Genomic DNA, 19,169 nt, shown 5'->3' with positions numbered 1-19,169 from the left:
GTATGCGGGAGCCGGCCCGGCGCGGGCGTGAGGCGGGCGCGCTGGCGGGCGGCGCGGGGGAGGCGGCGGCGGGGCACGTCCTCACCCTGAGTGAGCTTCGCCCGGAGCCCAGCACGGTGAGAGCTGCGGGCTGTGTAGCCTGGCCTCCGGGTAGGAGAAACTGAGGCCGCCTCCCGCGCAGCTCCTCGCCGGGACCCTGCACCCCACCCCGCGGACCTTGGTTTGCCTACCAGGTGTCCCACGCGCCCCCTCGGCGCTGAGCATTGCCTCCCGCTCCTTCCCGCTGCAGGAGACGCGGCTCTCGAGTCCCGCAGGCCGCTCTGAGCCCGCCTGAGCGGGTCCCCGCGGAGATGGCGGCTCCTTACCCCAGCGGTGGCGGGGGAGGTCGCGGCGGCAGCGTCCCTTGGGACTTTCTGCCGGGGTTCGTGGTCAAGGCCCCGCCGGGACCCTGGTGAGCAAAGCCCTGCCCCTCGGGCCGTGGCCCCGCCCCAAGGCGGGATCCGACAAGGATTCACATTCACCTTCGCCCCGCCCCTCGGGCCGTGGCCCCGCCCCAAGGCGGGATCCGAAGAGAATTCACACTCACCTTCCGCCCCGCCCCCTCGGGCTAGACTTTCTCACCCGGAGTTGTTCTACCGAGGTTCTGCAACTCACCGTACACTGGGCGTTCGGTTCCTAGCCCCCTTTTTCGGGACTCCTACCCAACATTCTTACCGCTCCCCTCTCCTTCCTCCTCCCCGCCAGCATTTACACCCCCAAGTCCTGCCCAACGGCTGGGCAGAGAAGTCACTCTCAGGCTCTGTCCCGACCTCCAGAGTGTTGAACCCACTTCCAACGTCCCGTTCCCCTCGTTCTCGAGGCCCCCGCCCCCGATCCCGGAGTCCCCGGGCCCCGCTGACGGTCCCTCCGCGCCGCCCGCCCAGCCTGCAGGCGCAGCGCAAGGAGAAGTCCCGTAACGCTGCGCGCTCGCGGCGCGGAAAGGAGAACCTGGAGTTCTTCGAGCTGGCCAAGCTACTCCCTCTGCCCGGAGCCATCTCCAGCCAGCTGGACAAGGCGTCCATCGTGCGCCTCAGCGTCACCTACCTCCGCCTGCGCCGCTTTGCCGCGCTCGGGGCGCCGCCCTGGGGGCTGCGGTCTTCGGGGCCGCCGGCGGGCCTAGGTGAGTGCGCATGCGCGGGGGCGGGGTCCTGGCGCGCTCCCCCGGGGCAGGGGACTCGGGGTCTGAGCTGCGTGCTAGCTGTGGCCAGGTTCCTCCACCCTAAAGGAAAGGAGTACAGAATTTGGAGTCAGACCTTTTGTGTGTTGCTATCAGACGGCTTCTGCTGTCCAGGCCTCAGTTTATTCATCTGTAAAATGGGCTCACCAGGTAGGGACGGTTTCATGAATTCTGCCCTGGCCATACCAGGGGTCATGCCACTAGTAAGGGCTATTATTTTTATTAGAGGAAATGATTCATGATTCTCACAAAGGAGACCCGCAGCTGCATGAGTGGGACAGAGAGGACCCAGCCCGGGCCTCCCATCAGCTAATGAGCAAGAAACACCCCACACTCATACCGGAGGGACCCCAGAGGGAACACAAGGACTCTGGCGTCTGAATTCCCAGCCTGGGTTGCGGGAGGGGGACAGAATAACACGGCAGGTAAGATGGCGAGCTTCAGTAAGACAGAGGTCCCTGTCCCCGCTTGGCCATTTCCCAGCATTGTGACACCCGGGCAGGTCGCCTCACCTCTCTGTGCCTCATTTGTGAAATGGAAATCATGATGAAGCTCCTTCCCTCCCCAGGGCTGAGAAGAGAAAAAGGTCTACCAGGTAATAAAGACCGTAAACACACCTGGTTCAGAGTAAACAGCCAGTGTGTAGCACTTACTGTTATCAGTGGCTGGTGTTTAGTCACTCAGTCGCGTCTGACTCTTTGAGACCCCATGGACTGTAGCCCACCAGGCTCCCTCTGTCCATAGAATTCTCCAGGCAAGAATACTGGAGTCGGTTGCCATTTCCTTCTCCAGGGGATATTCCCGACCCAGACAGAGATCGAACTGCGTCTCCTACATTGGCAGGCGGATTTTTTTTTTTTTTTTTTTTACCGCTGAGCCACCAGGGAAACCTTTATCAATGGGCACCTGCAGGTTTATTGAGCATCTGCTGTGTGCCTGCTACTGTTCTGAGCTCTCTGGACCCAGCCGGAAACAAACTGGATAAAAAGTCCCTGCCCTGGACAGGCTGACATCCTACTCCCCTAGACATGATAAGGAAATGCAATCTATAATATGTTAAAATATAGAACATGTAAAACACAGATATATATAGATAGATATCTACTTTCATTATTATTCAGACTTCATTACACAGAGTGTTACGTTATTGTTATTACTTCTATTTTATGTTTTATTGCTTTACTCTTACTACTAGAAGTGTGCGAATCGTGTTCTTCAGAGGTCTCAGGTAACAGGGACAGGGCACCCTAGGCAACTGCGCCCCCCACCCCACCCCAAGATGGATTGTCCTTAGGGTGGGGTTGGAGGGGCCCCAATTCCCCTCCTGCCCTGGTCTGGGGGGAGGGTGGGGGAGAGAAAATAGCATTGATTAAGTTCGCAATAAATCACCATTTAAATTTAAATAATCCGGCTTCCCAGGCGGTAATTAGGCGAATTGACTGGCGCGGAGAGAATGCGGCATTAGCGCCGCTGATTACTGTCATTACCGCGAACAACATGTGCGCCGGCGGGGGATAAACATCTTGTCTATTGTCCCCAAGCCCCGGGGAGAGAAAGGGAGGGGGAGACGCTGAGAGCCCCGCCGGCGTCCGGACTCCCCCTTCCCCGCTTGCCGGGATGGGTCATTCGAGGGGGCAGACCACCGACCTTAGCAACCCCCTTGCCTGTAGGTGGGAAGGTGGGGCAGGACAGTGTGCCGGGGAGGAGCTGCGTGGACTCCCCCCAAAATTAAGAAATGGGGGCATCTGTTCTCCCGGGGTCTTCAGCAAGAGGCCAAGAACCTGCTTCAACAGTTCAGATGGGGAAACCGAGGCCAGTGACTTAGTTGCCAGAGAAAAGCACAATGTAGGCTCTCTAAAGGAGGGGGGACTCCCACGTTCTCCTCAAAAATACTAGTAATAATATACGCCGCAGACACTGGGTTGAGCACTGAATCCAAATTCACTTGCTTAATTCTCTTAGAAATCTTCAGAGGGAAGCAGTGTTTCGATCCCTATTTTATAGAACTGGAAAACTGAGACCCAGAGAGGTGATGCTGTTTGCCCAAGGTCACACAGTCAACAAGGGACCCAGATGAGATTCAAACTCAAGTAGCCTGGCTCTGACACCCACCTTCTCTATCACCATACTAGGCATATGTGTGGGTCTCCAGGGATGGGTTCTGGGTTGCTGGGCTTGGCCTCTCTCTGGGCCTCACACTACCATCTGTAAAATGGGATTACGAATGTTGAAGTCTAGCCTAGGGGCTCTGAGTCTGAAGAGAAGACATCTTTGATCTCCTATCAGTCATTCACTGTCATTGATTCAACTGTGCCAGGCAGTGTTCTAGGGGCTGGGGACATCGCAGAGAACAGGACAAAGTTCCTGCCCCGGGAGGTGAGCTACAAACCTGGTCCCCTGCCCTCTACCTCCCTAATGTCACCTTTCTACCTCTCTAATGACTTCAAGCCCTTGCCCCACGTTGGCCGCCTTGCTGTTCAGAGAAGCCTGCTCCCACCCCAGGGCCTTTGCACCTGCTATGCTTCCACCAGGAACCCGCATTCCCTTAGAATGTGGGCTTTTCAGTCAGGCTTTCCCCAACCACACTATTAAAAATAAAAGGGACTTCCTTAGTGGTCCAGTGGCTAAGAGTCTGCACTCCCATTGCAGGGGGCCTGGGTTCAATCCCTGGTCAGGGAACCAGATCCCACATGCTGCAACAAAAGCCCACGTGCCACAACTAAGACCCGGTGAAGCCAAATAAACAAAAAATTACAACCCCCTGCTCCCAGCACTTCCTGTCTCCCTTTCTCCCTTTTCTGTCTTTTTTCTTTACATAATACTTATTGTTACCTGCTATTACATATTTCTTATTTCTCTTGTTTAATTTTTAAAAATATTTGTTAATTTATTTGGCTGTGCCAGTTTTTAGCTGCAGCATGTGGGATCTAGTTCCTTGACCAGGGATAGAACCCAGGCCCCCTGCACTGGGAGCTCGGGGTCTTAGTTACTGGCCCACCAGGGAGTCCCTTCTCTTGTTTGTTGTGTTTCTCCCCTACAACACCGTGTTTGCTGAGCCTAGAATAGACCCTGCACGCAGTGAGGGACCACTAAATATTTGCTGGGCAGCTATGGAGCTGGGTGGGGGCTTCCCGTGTGGTGCAGCGGTGAAAAATCTACCTGCTAATACAGGAGACACAAGAGACACGAGTTCGATCCCTGGATTGGGAAGATCCCTTGAAGAAGCAAATGGCAACACACTCCAGTATTCTTTCTGGGAAAATCCCATGGACAGAGGAGCCTGGCAGACTACAGTCCATGAGGTCAAGAGTGGGACACGACTGAGTGAGCAGCAGCAGCAGCTGGCTGTGCCGTGTGCATGCATGAGCCCGCCCAGCTCCAGCCCTAGACCCATTTCACAGATGCAGCCAAGGAAAGTACAGGCAGGAATGCACCTGCTCCAGCCCCTCAGGCTTGCTTCCAGGAGCAAGGCACTCTGATGAAGGCAGCGGGGCTCCTTCTCCCAGACTGCTACAAGTTCCTGAAGTCCCAGCCCTTTATCCCCCCTAGTCTAGGACAGCAAAGCCCTCAGGGCAGTTGAGGATGGGCGGTGGGGGCGGGACCCCCGGGTGAGGCCTTAGCTTCTCCCCTCGGCCCCTCAGCGCCCCCTCTGGTTTGGAGGGAAGATGACAACTGGGGCAGTTTTATTCCAGGGGAGGCTGACTTGATAGGAAACGCAGCAAATGTTTGTTGAAAGAGTGAATGATGGCTGGGGTTTGGACGAGAACGAGAAGCAGATCTGGGAGGGACAGGGGTTGAGGTATTTCTGGGAGAGACGGGGGAGGGGGGGGGGAGAAGGAGGAAGCGGGGAGTCGGTGGACTTGGGGCGGGATGGGGCTAGGAGCCATAAGACCCCTCAAAGACCCCTCAGTCAGGGATGGGGAGAGACCCAGGGGACAGGATAGGGGAAGAGCGAGTGGCTGAGCCCTCCCCACTACACGCACCCCCATCCCGACGTGCCCATTAACGCTGTTAATTGCAGCCGTTCAGTCTGACCTGGGCTGATCCTGTGAGAGGGAAAATGAAGGAATTAGCAAAAATGACAGGGGAAAATTGCGACAATTAGCAGCCAGCATTGTTCCCGCCTGTCACCCGGCTGGTTCCTGCTGCATCTCGGGGGAGGGGTCCCCATCATCACCACCACCCCTCAGTTATTGTCCCTGGAACTCCAGGCGGGGGGCGGGGAGGTGGGAAAAGGGTGTGAACAGCCGTGAGGGTGTCGGGGGTCGCTCCTTGAGGGAGGAGGCGTGGCCAAGCTGGGGTGGAGCTTGGGGGCTGCGTCCTGACTGGGGGGGGGGGTGGCGTTCCGCCGCCTGGTGTTTTGATGGTCTGGAAATCACAATAGTAATCAGGCTATTAATACTGATCCCAGGTTGTTTCGGGAGCACCTGCTGCGTGCCCGCCCCTGGTAGGCCCTCTCTGTTCCCTAGGCGAAATGAATGCTCAACATCCCCTAACGGATCAGCCAGTCCTCTTAGCAAACCCATTTGACAGAGGAAGAAACTGAGGCCCAGAGAAGTGAAGGCACTGGTCCCTGGGCACACAGACAGGGGGCAACAGTGACTGACCCCAGACCTGGATCCTCAGGCCAGCAGGAGCCGGGTGCTTGGGGACCCTTGAGGCCACTGACTCCCTGATCTGGGCACAGGCCCCTTGGGGAGTCGTTCTCTGCAAGGTCCAGCCTGGATGTCTGGAGCCCTCTGCTCTTCACTCTTGGGGGGATGGACGGCCTGTGTCTCTGCCTCCGTCTCCTTCACCACCTGTATCTTCCTGCCACTTTCCCCGTATGTCTCTCTGTGCATTTCTTTCCCTCCGTCTCTCCGTCTCTTTATTTTTATTTTTAAAATGTTCTGTACTGATGGTGGCCTGCGGGATCCTAGCTCCCCAACCAAGGATCGAACCCATGCTGCCTGCATTGGACATGGGAAGTCTTATCCGCCAGACCTCGGGGGAAGTCCCTGTCCTTCCATCTCATCACATCTCTCTGTCTTTGTCTATCTTTATCTCAATTTCTGTGTCTATATATCGCTCTCTCTCTCTCTTTTAAAAATTTTATTGGGGTAAAATGTATGTAACATGACATTCACCGTTGTACAGCATGCAGCCAGCGCGTCTATCTGGTTCATGCTCATCACTCTCCTAAAGCCCTGTGCGGTTCACAGTCTCTCCCAGCTTCTCCCGCCCCTCCCTCCAGCCCCTGGTGGCCACTAATCAGCTTCTTGTCCCTGGATATGCCTGTGCTGGGTGTTTCATATAAATGGAATCCTACACTATGTAGCCTCATGTGTTCGGTTGCTTTCACTCAGCATAATGGTTCTCAAAGTTGCTTTCTGTTACAGCGTGGATCGGGACTCCATTTGTTTTTATGGCGGAATGACATTCCACTGTATGAATTTAGCACGTTTTACTTATTCATTCAGCAGTTAGTAGACATTTGCACTGTTTCCACCTTTTGGCTATTAGGAATAATGCTGCTATGAACATTCATGTCCAAGTATTTGTTTGAGCACCTGTTTTCCGTTCTTTGGGATATGTACCTAGGAGTGCAATCTCTGGGTTATACGGTCATTCTTTGGGGAAGAAAAGGGCAACCCACTCCAATATTCTTGCCTGGGGAATCCCATGGACAGAGGAGCCTGGAGGGCTACAGTCCGGGGTCGCAAAAGACTGAAACGACTGAGCAACTAAACAACAAATAGTAATTCTATATTTAACTTATTGAGGAATCGCCAAACTATTTTTCCAGACTGGCAGTATCATTTCCCATCCCCACCAGCAACACACAGGGCTTCCGATTTCCCCACATCCTCGCCAACACTTCTTTTCTTTTTCTTTTTTTAAATTCTAGCCATCCTAGTGGGTGTGAAATGGTCTCTCATTGTGGTTTTCATTTGCATTTTGCTAATGACTAATGTGTTGAACATCTTTTCATGTGCTTATCGGCCGTTTGTGTATCATCTTTGGATTACCGTCTATTCAAATCCTTTGCCCGATTTTGATTTTGGCTGTGCTGTGCAGCTTGCGAGATCTTAGTTCCCTGACCAGGCATCAAACCCACACCCTCAGCAGTGAAAGCGCTGAGTCCAAACCACTGGACTACCAGGGAATTCCTCTTTGGCCCATTTTTTAAATTTTATTTTTATTATTAAAGGATAATTGCTTTACAGAATTTTGTTGTTTTCTGTCAAACCTCAACATGAATCAGCCATAGGTGTAGATATATCCCCTCCCTTTTGAACCTCCCTCCCATCTCCCTTCCCATCCCACCCCTCTAGGTTGATACAGAGCCCCTGTTTGCGTTTCCTGACTTGGCCCATTTTTTAACTGGACTCCTCATCCTTTTGTTGTTGAGTTGTAACGTCCTTATCTCTTTCTCTATTCCTTTGTATCTCTGTCCGTCTATTTGTATCTTTGTCTCTCAGTGTCTCTCTATGTCCCTATCTCTCTGTCTCTTTTTCTCTGGTTCCTTTCTGCTGCATTCTCATCCTTCAGGTCTGAGCTCAAAGGCCCCTCCTTCAACAGGCCCTACCCCATTTTTCTTTATTTCATGCCACCTATTCAATTCTCCCTAGCACTGGTCACAAATGATAGTTCTGTATTTGTTAGTTTCCTGCTCATTGATATCTGCCCTGACTGGGTACCCTGTGAGGGCAGGGATGGGTGTCCTGGTCACCACCCACTCTGTCTCTAGCACTGCCCAGTGAAGGGCAGATGCTCAGGGCATTTGCTGGAGGACTGAATGGATGAATGAATGAATCCCTTTCTGTATCTCCTGGTGTCTCTCTGTCTCTGTGTGTCTCAGTCTGTCCCTTCTCACACCCTGGGTCTCTCCCTGACAAGGCCCCCCAGTGCCTCATGACTGGGGACGAGAGAGGGAGATATGCAGCCTGCTTCCCTGGGGGTCTTCCCAGAGGTCAGGGGTCAAACCAGTAGGCTCTAGCCTTACCCCTCACTCTCCCCCCAGCCCCAGGCCGCAGGGGTCCCGTGGCGCTGGTCTCCGAAGTCTTTGAGCAGCACCTGGGCGGACACATCCTGCAGGTGAGGCCCCTCCCCCGCCTGCTGCTCCTTGCTGCCACCGGGTGGCAGACTTGGGAGAAAGGCACTCTTCTCTCCAGCCTCAGCCTGGGGGGAGCCCCAGAACTGGGAGGCAGGCTGCTGGGGCTCCCCTTTCTTCCTCCTCCTCCCTAGGGCCACTGAAACTCTTTACCCCGGATTAACCCATCGCAAGCAGAGATCCAGATTTCAGAACCTCTTATAGATGCCGTGTCCTCCTCTACCCACAAAACCCCCCCTCTCTCTCCCCACTCTAGTCCCTGGATGGCTTCGTATTTGCCTTGAACCAGGAAGGGAAGTTCCTCTACATCTCAGAGACAGTCTCCATTTATCTGGGTCTCTCACAGGTAAGGGGCCCGCAGCAGGCTGCCTGGCCCAGCTCAGCTGCCGTCTCCCTTGCCCGCCCTCCTCTCTCTTGGCCTCACCAAACCAGCATGAAAAAAAAGGATGGGCTCCTAGGGTCCCAAAGTGTGTTCCTTGGGACAAAACATGACACCAAATGCAGAGGAGGATTTTTAAAGTAATAGGTTGATTTGAAGAAAGCCAATCAGCAGAAAGGTAAGTTTGCCTGTGAGTGGTCACCAAATGTACTGATATTTACCAAAACGTGTTTCTTCTTAACACTTTTAACAAATAACTTTATTTACTTATTGTTTTTGGCCGTGCTGGCTCTTCATGTCTGGGCTCTCCCCTGGTTGTGGAGAGCGGGGCTTACTTACTCTAGCAGCGCTGCATGGGCTTCTCATGGCGATTGCTTCCCTTGTTGTGGAGCAGAGGGTCTAGGGTGTGTGGAGCTCAGTTGTTGTGATCCTCAGGCTGTAGAGCCTGGGCTCAATAGTTGTGGTGAACCTGTGGTTATTAGCACAGGTTGTGGTGCACAGGCTTACCTGTTTTGCAGCATGTGGGATCTTCTTGGACCAGGGATCGAACCTGAGTCTCCTGCATTGGCAGGCAGATTCTTTACCACTGAGCCACGAGGGAAGCCCTATTCTTGACACTTGTAAAGGATTTCAGCCATTCGTATTGGGAGGACTCAGGTTTTGCCAGCTTGGAGGATTTTGGGGGGCATCTGAGTTGACTGGTTTGCATTTTGCCTTGATTTCAACCCACTGTTTCTGCTCCAGCTCCTGAAGCTGGTGTCTGAGAGGGAAAGGAGGGCAAAGAGAAGCCCAAAGCCCCATCCCCGGAGTCCTGGCTCCTTGTGGCATCTTAGGTCTTGCCAATCCAATCAATGCAAATTGCTGCCAACTTTTAGCATTTTTACAGAGATTTTGACAAATGGCAAATTTAGAAAATTCAGTGCATTGGTTTTTGGCTTTTGTGAGCAGCTCTTCAGTGAGTTGTTGGAGGGAGGTTCCTGGAAGAGGAAGACCTTGAATGGGGAATATGGACAAGAGGAAGGGAAGGATAAGAGTAGAGGGAAGGCTGGAAGCTTGTGTGTGTGTGGCATGGGGGGTGCTTAATGAGAATAGAGGGAAGCATGCGACCCCCAAACCTAGGGGCAGTGGGAGCATGGGAGGTTTCTGAGCAGAGGAGGGCCATGGTCCGAGGAGTACCTTATGGAGGGGTATGTGTGTGAGGACTGAAGGGAAGAAAGCCAGGGAGGACTCTGGGGAGGAGCACACAGGGAGAAGATGGCTGCCGGCTCGGGGACCGCGTGGAGATGAGGGGACCGCTGCGAGAAATCTGCGGGTTGAACTGAATGTAAAAATCTAATTAAAAGGTTCTAACACTTTAAAGAGTTTGACAGCCATTCCACTGCTTGTGTCGATTTCCATTTCTGCTGGGACATCCTGTGAGTCATTTCAGGGCGCAGTTGTTTGCCGTATGGGGGTGAGAGTGAGTAAGCAGGAACTGGGTAAACAGAGGCTATGACACCCCCGTTCCAACCCCCTCCCCTCAGCTTCTTTTATTTTATTTGGTTGCACTGGGTCTTAGTCGTGGCACCTGGGCTCTAGTTCCCTGACCAGGGAACGAATCTGGGCCCCCGCATTGGGAGCGCAGTCTTAGCTACCGGACAACAGGGGAAGTCCCCTCCCCCCAGCTTCTTCATACTGGAGGTAGGGGCAGAAAATCCTTAGTAATCTCTGGGTTTGAAGTGAGAGGGTACGGGAAGAGCCTAAGTTTATATTCTCCTTTTACAAAGTTTAAGTAATTTTTATTTTTCTAATGAAAACACAAGACTGGCATGAGACACACCTGCTTATAAGGCGGGCTAGCGACGGCGCTCCCCTCACCGGTCCCCTGCACGCCCCCTCCTTCGCCGGCAGGTGGAGCTGACGGGCAGCAGCGTCTTCGACTACATCCATCCTGGGGACCACTCCGAGGTGCTGGAGCAACTGGGGCTGCGGGCCCCGACCCCCGGACCCCCAACCCCACCTTCCGTCCCCTCCTCTTCCTCCTCCTCCTCATCTTCCTCTTCGCTTGCGGATACGCCTGAGATCGGTAATTCCCAGGGCCCCCCAAAAAAGAGGCCTGAGGGACACTGGGTACAATGTCTCCAAATATGTCTTCTTTAAACAAAAACACTCTTGTTAAGAGTTGTGGCAAAGCAAGTTTTTGTAGAATGAGTCAGAATCTAAATTGAAGGAGTAAGACGTGGCTCCCTAAAATTACCTAAGCTCCCTAAAGATGCCTGAATCCCCAAGACTGGAGCTTTAGAAAGACCCCCTCTGACTGCAGAGTGGAGGCGGGTGCTTGTGGATTATTATTTACAACGCGTGCTTATTGGACATTTACACGTGCCCTGCTCTTAAGGACATAATTTTATTAAATCCCAACCACAAACTCACTAAGCAGAAACTGATGATCTCCATGTTACAAAGGAGGAACCTGGGGCACAGAGAGGTTAAGTGTCCCAGGTCACACAGATGTAAGTGGTCGAGCTGGACTCTGGCCCAGGTTTGTCTGACTTCAGGGTCTGCGCTTCTAACCCTTCTCTCCAGTGGAAAATTCCACTCCGTGTTGGGGAGGGAGGTTGTTGGAGACTACACTGCAAGTTCCTTTTAGCTCTAGGATATTGGGGGACTGAGGTTGTCTTTCTCATAAACAGGCTTTTCTTGTATGGGGTTTGCTTTAAAGGAAAATCCCAACTATCAGCAGTGTTTGCAAGCTTGGGAGATGTTTGTGACACGTGTGGGACTTGTTGGCAAGCGTGATTATATTTACACCTGAGTTTGAGGCCCAGACAGGGTTATTTGGGTGTAAGCCTATTTATAAGACTGCTTCACAGGGTTTATAGAATAATTTGTATTTGTGAGGCTTATTTGTTCCGATAGCCGGAGCCCCCAGTCTGTGCTCAGCCCTTTGTTGGGTAGGGTTGGAGACACAGCGGTGGCTAGAGCCCCAGCCCCACCCTCCCGAGGCTCACAGTCCAGTGGAGGAGACTGAACTGTCCCCAGGCAGTGATGGCCCAGAGTGGGCAGGGCTGGGGTAGGAGAGACCCCAGAGGGGCAGCTGACCCAGCCTGGGGGTCAGGGAGGACTTCCTGGAGGCGGAGATGTCTGAACTGAGACCTGGAGGTTGTGGCTAGAAATGATGTCATTAGAAGGTAGTGCTTGCCAGACTTAGGCCATGGTGAATAGCTGGGCTTTCTCCCAAGGGTACTAGGGAGCTATGGCAGGTTCAGAGCAGAGGTATAGGGTCAGATCTGAGCTTTAGAAAGAGGTGCCGGTGAGAAGGAGGGGAGCTTACTCTAAGGTGTCAGCAGGCTTGTAGAACCATCAGGTGTGTCAGGGTGATTGTGGTCATGACCCTCTGTCTGCAGAGGGCTGGGGAAGCCTGTGTGTGTCCGCTTCCGGACCCCATAACCTTCCTTCCGCCCCAGAGGCCAGTCCCACCGAGGTATCCCGGTCCTCCCGGGTCCAGGAGCGCTCCTTCTTCATCCGCATGAAATCCACCCTCACCAAGAGAGGGCTGCATGTCAAGGCCTCGGGGTACAAGGTGGGTGTGAGCTCTCCGCGCCCAGCGTCTGTCTCCCGTGTCCCCTCCCCAACCCTGTGTTCCTGCCAGCTATTTCCCGGGGGCCCCAGGGGCTGGGGACGACGGTCAGAGCCAGGCTCTGTGGCCAGGTTGTGGTCCCCGCGCCCAAGGGCCCCGCCTTGCCCCCGCCCCCGACACAGGTCATCCACGTGACCGGCCGCCTTCGGGCCCGTGCCCTGGGCCTCGTGGCCCTCGGCCACACGTTGCCGCCAGCTCCACTGGCTGAGCTGCCGCTGCACGGACACATGATCGTCTTCCGACTCAGCCTGGGTCTCACCATCCTTGCTTGTGAGAGCAGGTACCGGGGTTGGGGTCAGAGGTGGGCCGATGGGGGCGCACGGGAGAGGGGGCGGGGCGGGGAGTCAAAGAGGCCAGGGGTCAGGAGGCTGCGGCCCTGGGGAGACGCGGGAGGCGAGAAAGCGGCGGAGGACCGCCTATAAGAGGAGTGAAGGCGGGACCTGCGGGGATGGGGCGGGGCCTACAGGGATGGAGGTGGGGCCTATGAGGACGACACGGGGCCTTGGGGCGGGGCTTCTGGGATGGAGGCGGGGCCGTGTCCTGTTCCCAGGCCAGGTCCTCGGTTCGCGGAACTCTCCTGCAGAGCTCAGCTGTTCTTGATCCTCTTTCTTTCTGCGTCACTGGTCTCTCATCTCTTATCCACTTTGTTTCCCGCACAAGGCAGTGGGGGGGGAAATTATCAATAAATAGCGAAATCGTTTCCACAATTCAGGGGTCTCCGGAGTGCCCGGGGCCACCCCACACCCACGAATGCCATCTGCTCAAATGCCCATAGCCGCCCTAGAAGGGTACACTATTATTTTAAATATTTTCCCGCCCATTTTAAGGGGGAAAAACTGAAGCCCAGAGTACTCCAGAGCCAGGGTTTGGGCACTGAGTGACTCCAGAACCAACCCTGCCCCCTGCTCCCCATCCCATGGTCGCGGACCCCTTCTCCCCACCTCTCTGTTGGTCCCTGCCCTCAGGGTCAGTGACCACATGGACCTGGGGCCCTCGGAGCTAGTGGGCCGCAGCTGCTACCAGTTTGTCCATGGACAGGATGCAACCAGGATCCGCCAAAGCCACCTGGACCGTGAGAACCCCTCACCCTAGACCTGAGCACCCCACCACCCTGCTCCCTGGAAGTCCTTCTTTGAGGCTGACCATGGTCTCTCCTGCTGCCAGCTCATCACAGGACGAGCAGCAAGGGAGTCGTCCCTGAGCAAAGTCTCAGGAATTGGGCGGGGGGTGGGATTTATGGGGACTGGGGTCTCTCTGACCCAGCCTTCAAACTCCAGGGGCCTCGATGCCAGATTCCCTCTCAGTCTTTCTGACTTGGGTTCTCTCTGTCTCCCTCTCCATGCTCTGCCTTTCTCTTTTCCCCACCATCTCACCCTTCCTGTTTCCCTATCACCCGCCCCCTCTCTGCCCCTGTCTCCCTGTCCACCTGTCTCTCTCTGTCCATCCCACCCCACCCCATCCCTTCCGGTCTCTCCTGGTCCCTGGGCTGGGCCCAGTGCTGGACAAGGGCCAAGTGATGACCGGTTACTACCGTTGGCTGCAGCGTGCCGGGGGCTTCGTGTGGCTGCAGTCCGTGGCCACCGTGGCTGTGAGTGGGAAGAGCCCTGGAGAGCGCCATGTGCTCTGGGTCAGCTATGTGCTCAGGTGAGGGTTGCCCACCCCCTCTCCCCATGAGGAGCTCAGAACTCCTTCCAGAAGATTCTGCCAGCTCTTCCCACCTTTGGGTGGGAGCTCTCAGGGAGGGTTGCTAGACAAGTCTAGGGGGGTGAGGTGGTAAAAACATGAAGGGGAATGGAGTCCAGTGAGAGTGAAGGCCTGGAGGAGAAGAGACCTTCCTTGCAGGAGGCAGAGAGGAAGTGATGGTCTCTTCTAGGGAGAAACACAGATGCCAAGTGGCCTCAGGCCTAGGTGGATTCTGGGGCACTGGGGGGCCATGGCAGGCAATATCCAGGAGAGGGACAGAACAACTGATGGAAAGAAACTAGAGGTGGGGAGGACATTCTGGGCCGAGCACAGACAAAGCTCAGAGTCCCGGCTGACCCAGCTGAGGAACCAAAGGGAGCGAGCGCTCTGGGCTGGAGTAGAGTCCCCAGAAACGAAGCTGAGGATGGTGGTGGGGCACTGGGGAACTGTGAGAGGGTTTAGAGCTGGAGGCAGTCACAGTTAAATCGGCTTTGTGAAAGGACCCTCTGGCTGCCATGAAGATGGAGGTCTGTCTGTGGGACAAGACGGGCTGGAAGCCTAGGGACAGGGAGATGCCAGGCAGCACGGGTGGAGGGGGTGGCAGCCACCAGGCCATCTCTGGCTTTGCGGGGCCTGGGACTGGGTCTCTGGGAGGAGCAGCAGGTTTGGAAGGAGGATGCTGAGGTCAGATGAGCATGCGGTGCCCAAGGGGATACTTAGGGTGACATCCTGCAGAGGTTTGGCCTCAGGAGACAGAGCCAAGCTGGTCTAGACACCAACTTGGAGTCTGGGATCCAATGATGAGGCCTAAGTGCCTCCGGTGGCGGGGGCGGGGGGGTCCCCAGTCACTGCAGTGGGGGGAGGTGCCTGCTCTCAGAGGGGGAGGGGAAGTCTACTAAAAAGACTGGTGGGCAGGAGGAAGGCTCCCTTCCCCAGAGGCTGGGTGGCCTGGGCCCCTAGCTCCCAATTTCATGTTTTTTCCCAGCCAAGCTGAGGGGGAGCAGACACCTCTGGATGCCTTCCAGCTTCCAGCCAGTGTGGCCCGTGAGGATGCATCCAGCCCGGAGCCAGAGCCCACAGGTGAGCCCCACCTCCCAGCCCAGCCCCTGGGAGGCCCTGAGCAGCCTCTGGGACCTGTGCTGTCCAGTGTGGAGGCTATTTACAGTAAAAGTACAGTTCAAACTCAGGAGTTCCCTGGAGATCTAGGAGTTAGGACTCTCGGCTCTCACTGCCACGAGCCTGGGTTTAATACTCGCTTGGTGAACCCCACAGGCCGTACGGTGTGGCACAGAATAATCATAAGTAGTTTCAGTTCCATTTCCTTAGTCGTACTCCCTACATTTGAAGAGCTCAGTAGCCATAGGTGGCCAGTGCAGATATGGAACACGTTCATCCTCACAGGAAGTCCCGTTGGATGGCCTGGGTCCAGACCGGAGCCTCTGACCTCTGGGGCCTGGTCACACTTTGTGGTGGGGGCCAGCCTGCCACACTGTATGGTATTTAGCTGCATCCCTGACATCCACCCCCTCGGATCCAGGCGCATCCTTCTCCCCAGCTGTGACGACCAAAAATGCCTCCAGACTTGGCCAACTGTCCCTGAAGGGACAAAACCACCCCAGCGGAGGACCATGGAACGTGGCCCCATTCTACAGATGGGAAGGCTGAGGGCTGGGGATGAGTAGGACAGCACCCTTCCAAATCTTCCTCTTGCAGAGCCAGAGCCTCCAGTGGAAGGAAAGCAGGCCGCCCCCCCGGAGGAGGACGAGGCCCCCCAGCCCCGAGGCAAACCTATCAAAGTGGAGCCCGCCCCCGGGGAGAAAGAAGACCCAGAAGACAGTGAGGACGAGGAGCCGTCGGGCCATCTGGCCCCAACGAGGCCCGAGTTCACGTCCGTTATCCGGGCGGGGGCCCTGAAGCAGGATTTGGTGGGGCCGTGGGGCCTGGCGCCTCCTGGGGACCCCCCGCCTTCCCTCCTGCACACCGGCTTCCTGCCCCCAGTCCTGCGGGGCTTGTGCGCGCCAGGCACCATCCGCTACGGCCCTGCTGAGCTGGGCCTGACGTACCCACACCTGCAGAGGCTGGGCCCGGGCCCCGCCCTCCCAGAGGCCTTCTACCCCGCCCTGGGCCTGCCCTACCCGGGGGCCCTGGGCACCAGGGTGCAGCGGAAGGGGGACTGAGGACTCGGACAGCCCTCCATGTGGCCGGACAGGGAGGACGGGTGGGGACCCCAAGGGGACAGGGGGCAGGGCTCTCAGCCCCTGTGAATTAAACACCTGCTCCCGCTCTGTGGCCACGGAGCTCCTCTTCTCTCCTTCCTCCTTAATTATCTCCACGTGCCCCCCTTGCCCCTCCCCTCCCCTCTCCCTTGGCTCAGCATCCCCACCAAAGAAACCACCACTCGGAATCTGGAATGCGGGAAGGGTCAGGTTTTAATGTCCTGGTCCTCCGGGCCAGGCTGGCCAGCGCCCGGCCGATTCCCCGTGGCTCACTCAGGTGGAGGCCGGCCTGCCTCATCAGGCCCTTCGGCCGCGGTGGTTCCGTCATCCTCGGGTACCAGTTCTACATCCAGCTCCAGCTGGCCCATGTAGAGGCCAACAGCACAAGCCCAGAGCAGGCCGGCAGCCAGCACGGCCCCCACGCCCGCGGCCGCGCCCCCCACCGAGAGCTGCATGGGCCCCCGCAGTGCCGCCAGGCCCACCACGTAGGAGGTGCCGCCCCACACCACGCATAGGCCGCCCAGCAGGAAGAAGCCTGTGGGACAGAGAGGGGGACCGGGGTCAGGGAGCCTGATCCTGGGGACCCAGGGGGGTTGGGGCCCTGGTGGCATTAGAAAGGGGATGGGGCGCACTCAAGGGCAGGGTGAGGGGTAGTACAGAGCCAAGGTTGGGGACATGAGAGGGAATCAGAAGGGGTGGCTAGGGCTTGGAGCGGGGAGGCCTGTCTGAGAGCAAAGATAAGATGGGAGTCGGGGCAGCATGAGGGGCTGAGACAGGGACCCACATCTTTGCTGAGAAGTCAAATTGGAAAGGGCACGGACCCACAGCCCTGCCCTGAGCCACCCCATCTGGTGGGTCCGGTGCCAATGAGGTAGGGATGAGGTGGGGAGGAGGACACTCACAAATGAAGGAGGCACTTCTGGTGGGGGAAGCAGGAGGGGTTCATTTACTATGGGGGGATGACTGAGTGGGGCAGGACAGAGTCTAACTTTCAGGGTGCAGGGGGTCTACACTCACCATAGGCAGCCTCCCGGCCCATGTCGCTCTGCATGAAGGAGATGACCCCGATGCCCGATGCCAGGAGGCCATTGCGGAACCACGAGAGGAAGGCTGGGGGTGGCGGCAGGGCAGAAAAGTCAGCGTCAGCCCAAACCCTGCCCTCAACCCCCCAGTCCGGATAGTCCAACCGAGGGGTGCCTCTTCATCCTACCACCCTGTGCGGCCCTAAATCCCCACCTTGTCCAGGCGGCCCACCTACCAAAGTCTATCTGCCCCAAACCCTCTCACGTCTCCATCTCCGAGTCCCTCCCCACCCCAAACTTTGCAACACCAAAGATGCAAGACATGAGTTGAGGAGGATCTAGGATCAAAATTCAGAACCTGAATCTGAGGACCTGATGCTGGGAAACATTGAGGGCAGGAAGAGAAGGGGGTGACAGAGGACGAGACGGTTGGATGGTATCACCGACTCAATGGACATGAGTTTGAGCAAGCTTGGGGAGATGGTGGACAGGGAAGCCTGGCCTGCTGGCAGTCCCATGGGGTCGCAAAGAGTCAGACATGATTGAGCGACTGAACAACAAATCAAGACAGGAAGATCCCAAGAGGCCATGTGGGTCAACGTCGTTGCCACACGTGTATCCCCCATGGGCTCGCCCCGCCCCACTTCTTTCTCACATCCCAACAAATTGTTACCCACCCCCCCCCCTCTTTCCCAGGCCTCTCTCCAGCCTCCCCTTCAGCTTTCTGAAACCTCACTGCTGGTGGGTATGCTCCTCCTCGATGTCATTCACATCCATTCAAGTCCCTGGTATGCCACTAGCGGGACTGGTCGGGTTACAATCCCCCCAACCCCTGTCCCATCCTGTACCTTGACCTCCTCTCCAATCAGGACCTCCAAGGCCCACATGAAGCCCCGCCCCCTAAGCCAAGGGCACCACGCCCTCCAATCAGTCGAGAGGTTTTCTTCTATTGGTTGTTCCCTCTTCCAATCCGGAACTTCCCTCCTCTTCTGTGGGGCTCTACGCTCCCGCCTTATGCAGAGTGGTCCCCTAACCCTAACTGGCCCCTCCAACCAGGCCCCCTCTTGCATTCAACTCCCCCGCCCGTAGCCCTCTTTGGAAGCCTCTCCCATCTAGACAGCGCAGTTGGATAAGCCTCCCTGTCCTGGCCCGACCAACCTCTCCAATTTCTACTGCAACCCATAAACCAGACCCACCGTCCCATCCGCAAGCCCTTCTCCTGTGCGCACAGACTGCGCTCCTACGGCCAGCCGCTTCCCTGCGCTTACACGGAAGCCCTTCTCCCTTCTAAGCTCGAGCCCCGTTTCCAGCAGAAATCCCACCCCCATCCTCCACTCGTGCGCGCGGGCAGGTTGGCTAGGCGGAACCCCGTCTCCCATCCAGGCTGACCCCAGCTCCAGCCCCAGACCTGTCTCATGCGCCTTCCGGAGGAGCCAGGCGTCTGCGCGGTCCAGCTCGGACACGGGCGGCGGCGAAGCCCCAGCGCGGGGGCCATGGCCAGGGGCAAAGGACCCCCGAGCGCCCCCGCTCCGGGGCCGCGGAGGCGGCAGCAGCGCCCCCCGGAAGCGGAGTCGGGCAAGGCGGGCGGCTCGAGCCCACCACCAGCCGCCTCCCATGGTTCGCACTACGGCCGCCGAGCCCCGCCCCGCCCCATGGGCCGCCCGTAGGCTGAAGTACACGTCACTCAGGCTTAGCCGCCTATCTATTGGTTGTCCACGCGCCACTCAGGACCAGTACGCACTGTTCACTGGTCGAAATGGTGGTGATCCCTCCTCTGTCATCTGTGCCGGTATTGTGCGTCCCACCTTGCTTCGGGGATGGACTGCGAATCCCAGCGTTCATTGCATCGAGGGAAGGCCTGTCTTCAGAAGCTGGAGGCGCAATGTCTTTCGGGACTTGTAGTTTTTATTAATAACAATTCTAACGGCCAAAAAATCAAAA

The 19,169-nt window shown here is 56.5% G+C and overlaps 2 protein-coding genes across 2 annotated transcripts; one reads left to right on the top strand and one right to left on the bottom strand.

The window, feature by feature from the left end:
* Positions 1–266: 266 nt before the first annotated feature.
* On the top strand, positions 267–16,188 carry NPAS1 (neuronal PAS domain protein 1). Its single transcript, XM_070386814.1, has 11 exons — positions 267–451; positions 924–1,159; positions 8,220–8,293; positions 8,566–8,655; positions 10,579–10,753; positions 12,135–12,250; positions 12,430–12,587; positions 13,273–13,379; positions 13,804–13,951; positions 14,976–15,070; positions 15,704–16,188. The coding sequence occupies exons 1-11, from the start codon at positions 351–353 to the stop codon at positions 16,165–16,167; spliced, it is 1,764 nt and encodes a 587-aa protein (XP_070242915.1). The 5' UTR covers positions 267–350; the 3' UTR covers positions 16,168–16,188.
* Positions 16,189–16,401: 213 nt separating this feature from the next.
* TMEM160 (transmembrane protein 160) lies at positions 16,402–18,879 on the bottom strand. Its single transcript, XM_005900933.3, has 3 exons — positions 18,637–18,879; positions 17,224–17,316; positions 16,402–16,741 (listed from the first exon to the last, which is right to left on the bottom strand). The coding sequence occupies exons 1-3, from the start codon at positions 18,842–18,844 to the stop codon at positions 16,476–16,478; spliced, it is 567 nt and encodes a 188-aa protein (XP_005900995.3). The 5' UTR covers positions 18,845–18,879; the 3' UTR covers positions 16,402–16,475.
* Positions 18,880–19,169: the final 290 nt, after the last annotated feature.

The sequence above is a fragment of the Bos mutus genome, chromosome 18 (assembly GCF_027580195.1).
Source record: "Bos mutus isolate GX-2022 chromosome 18, NWIPB_WYAK_1.1, whole genome shotgun sequence".
NCBI classification, from domain to species: Eukaryota; Metazoa; Chordata; class Mammalia; order Artiodactyla; family Bovidae; genus Bos; species Bos mutus.
This window is presented reverse-complemented; position numbering and strand designations above follow the sequence as displayed.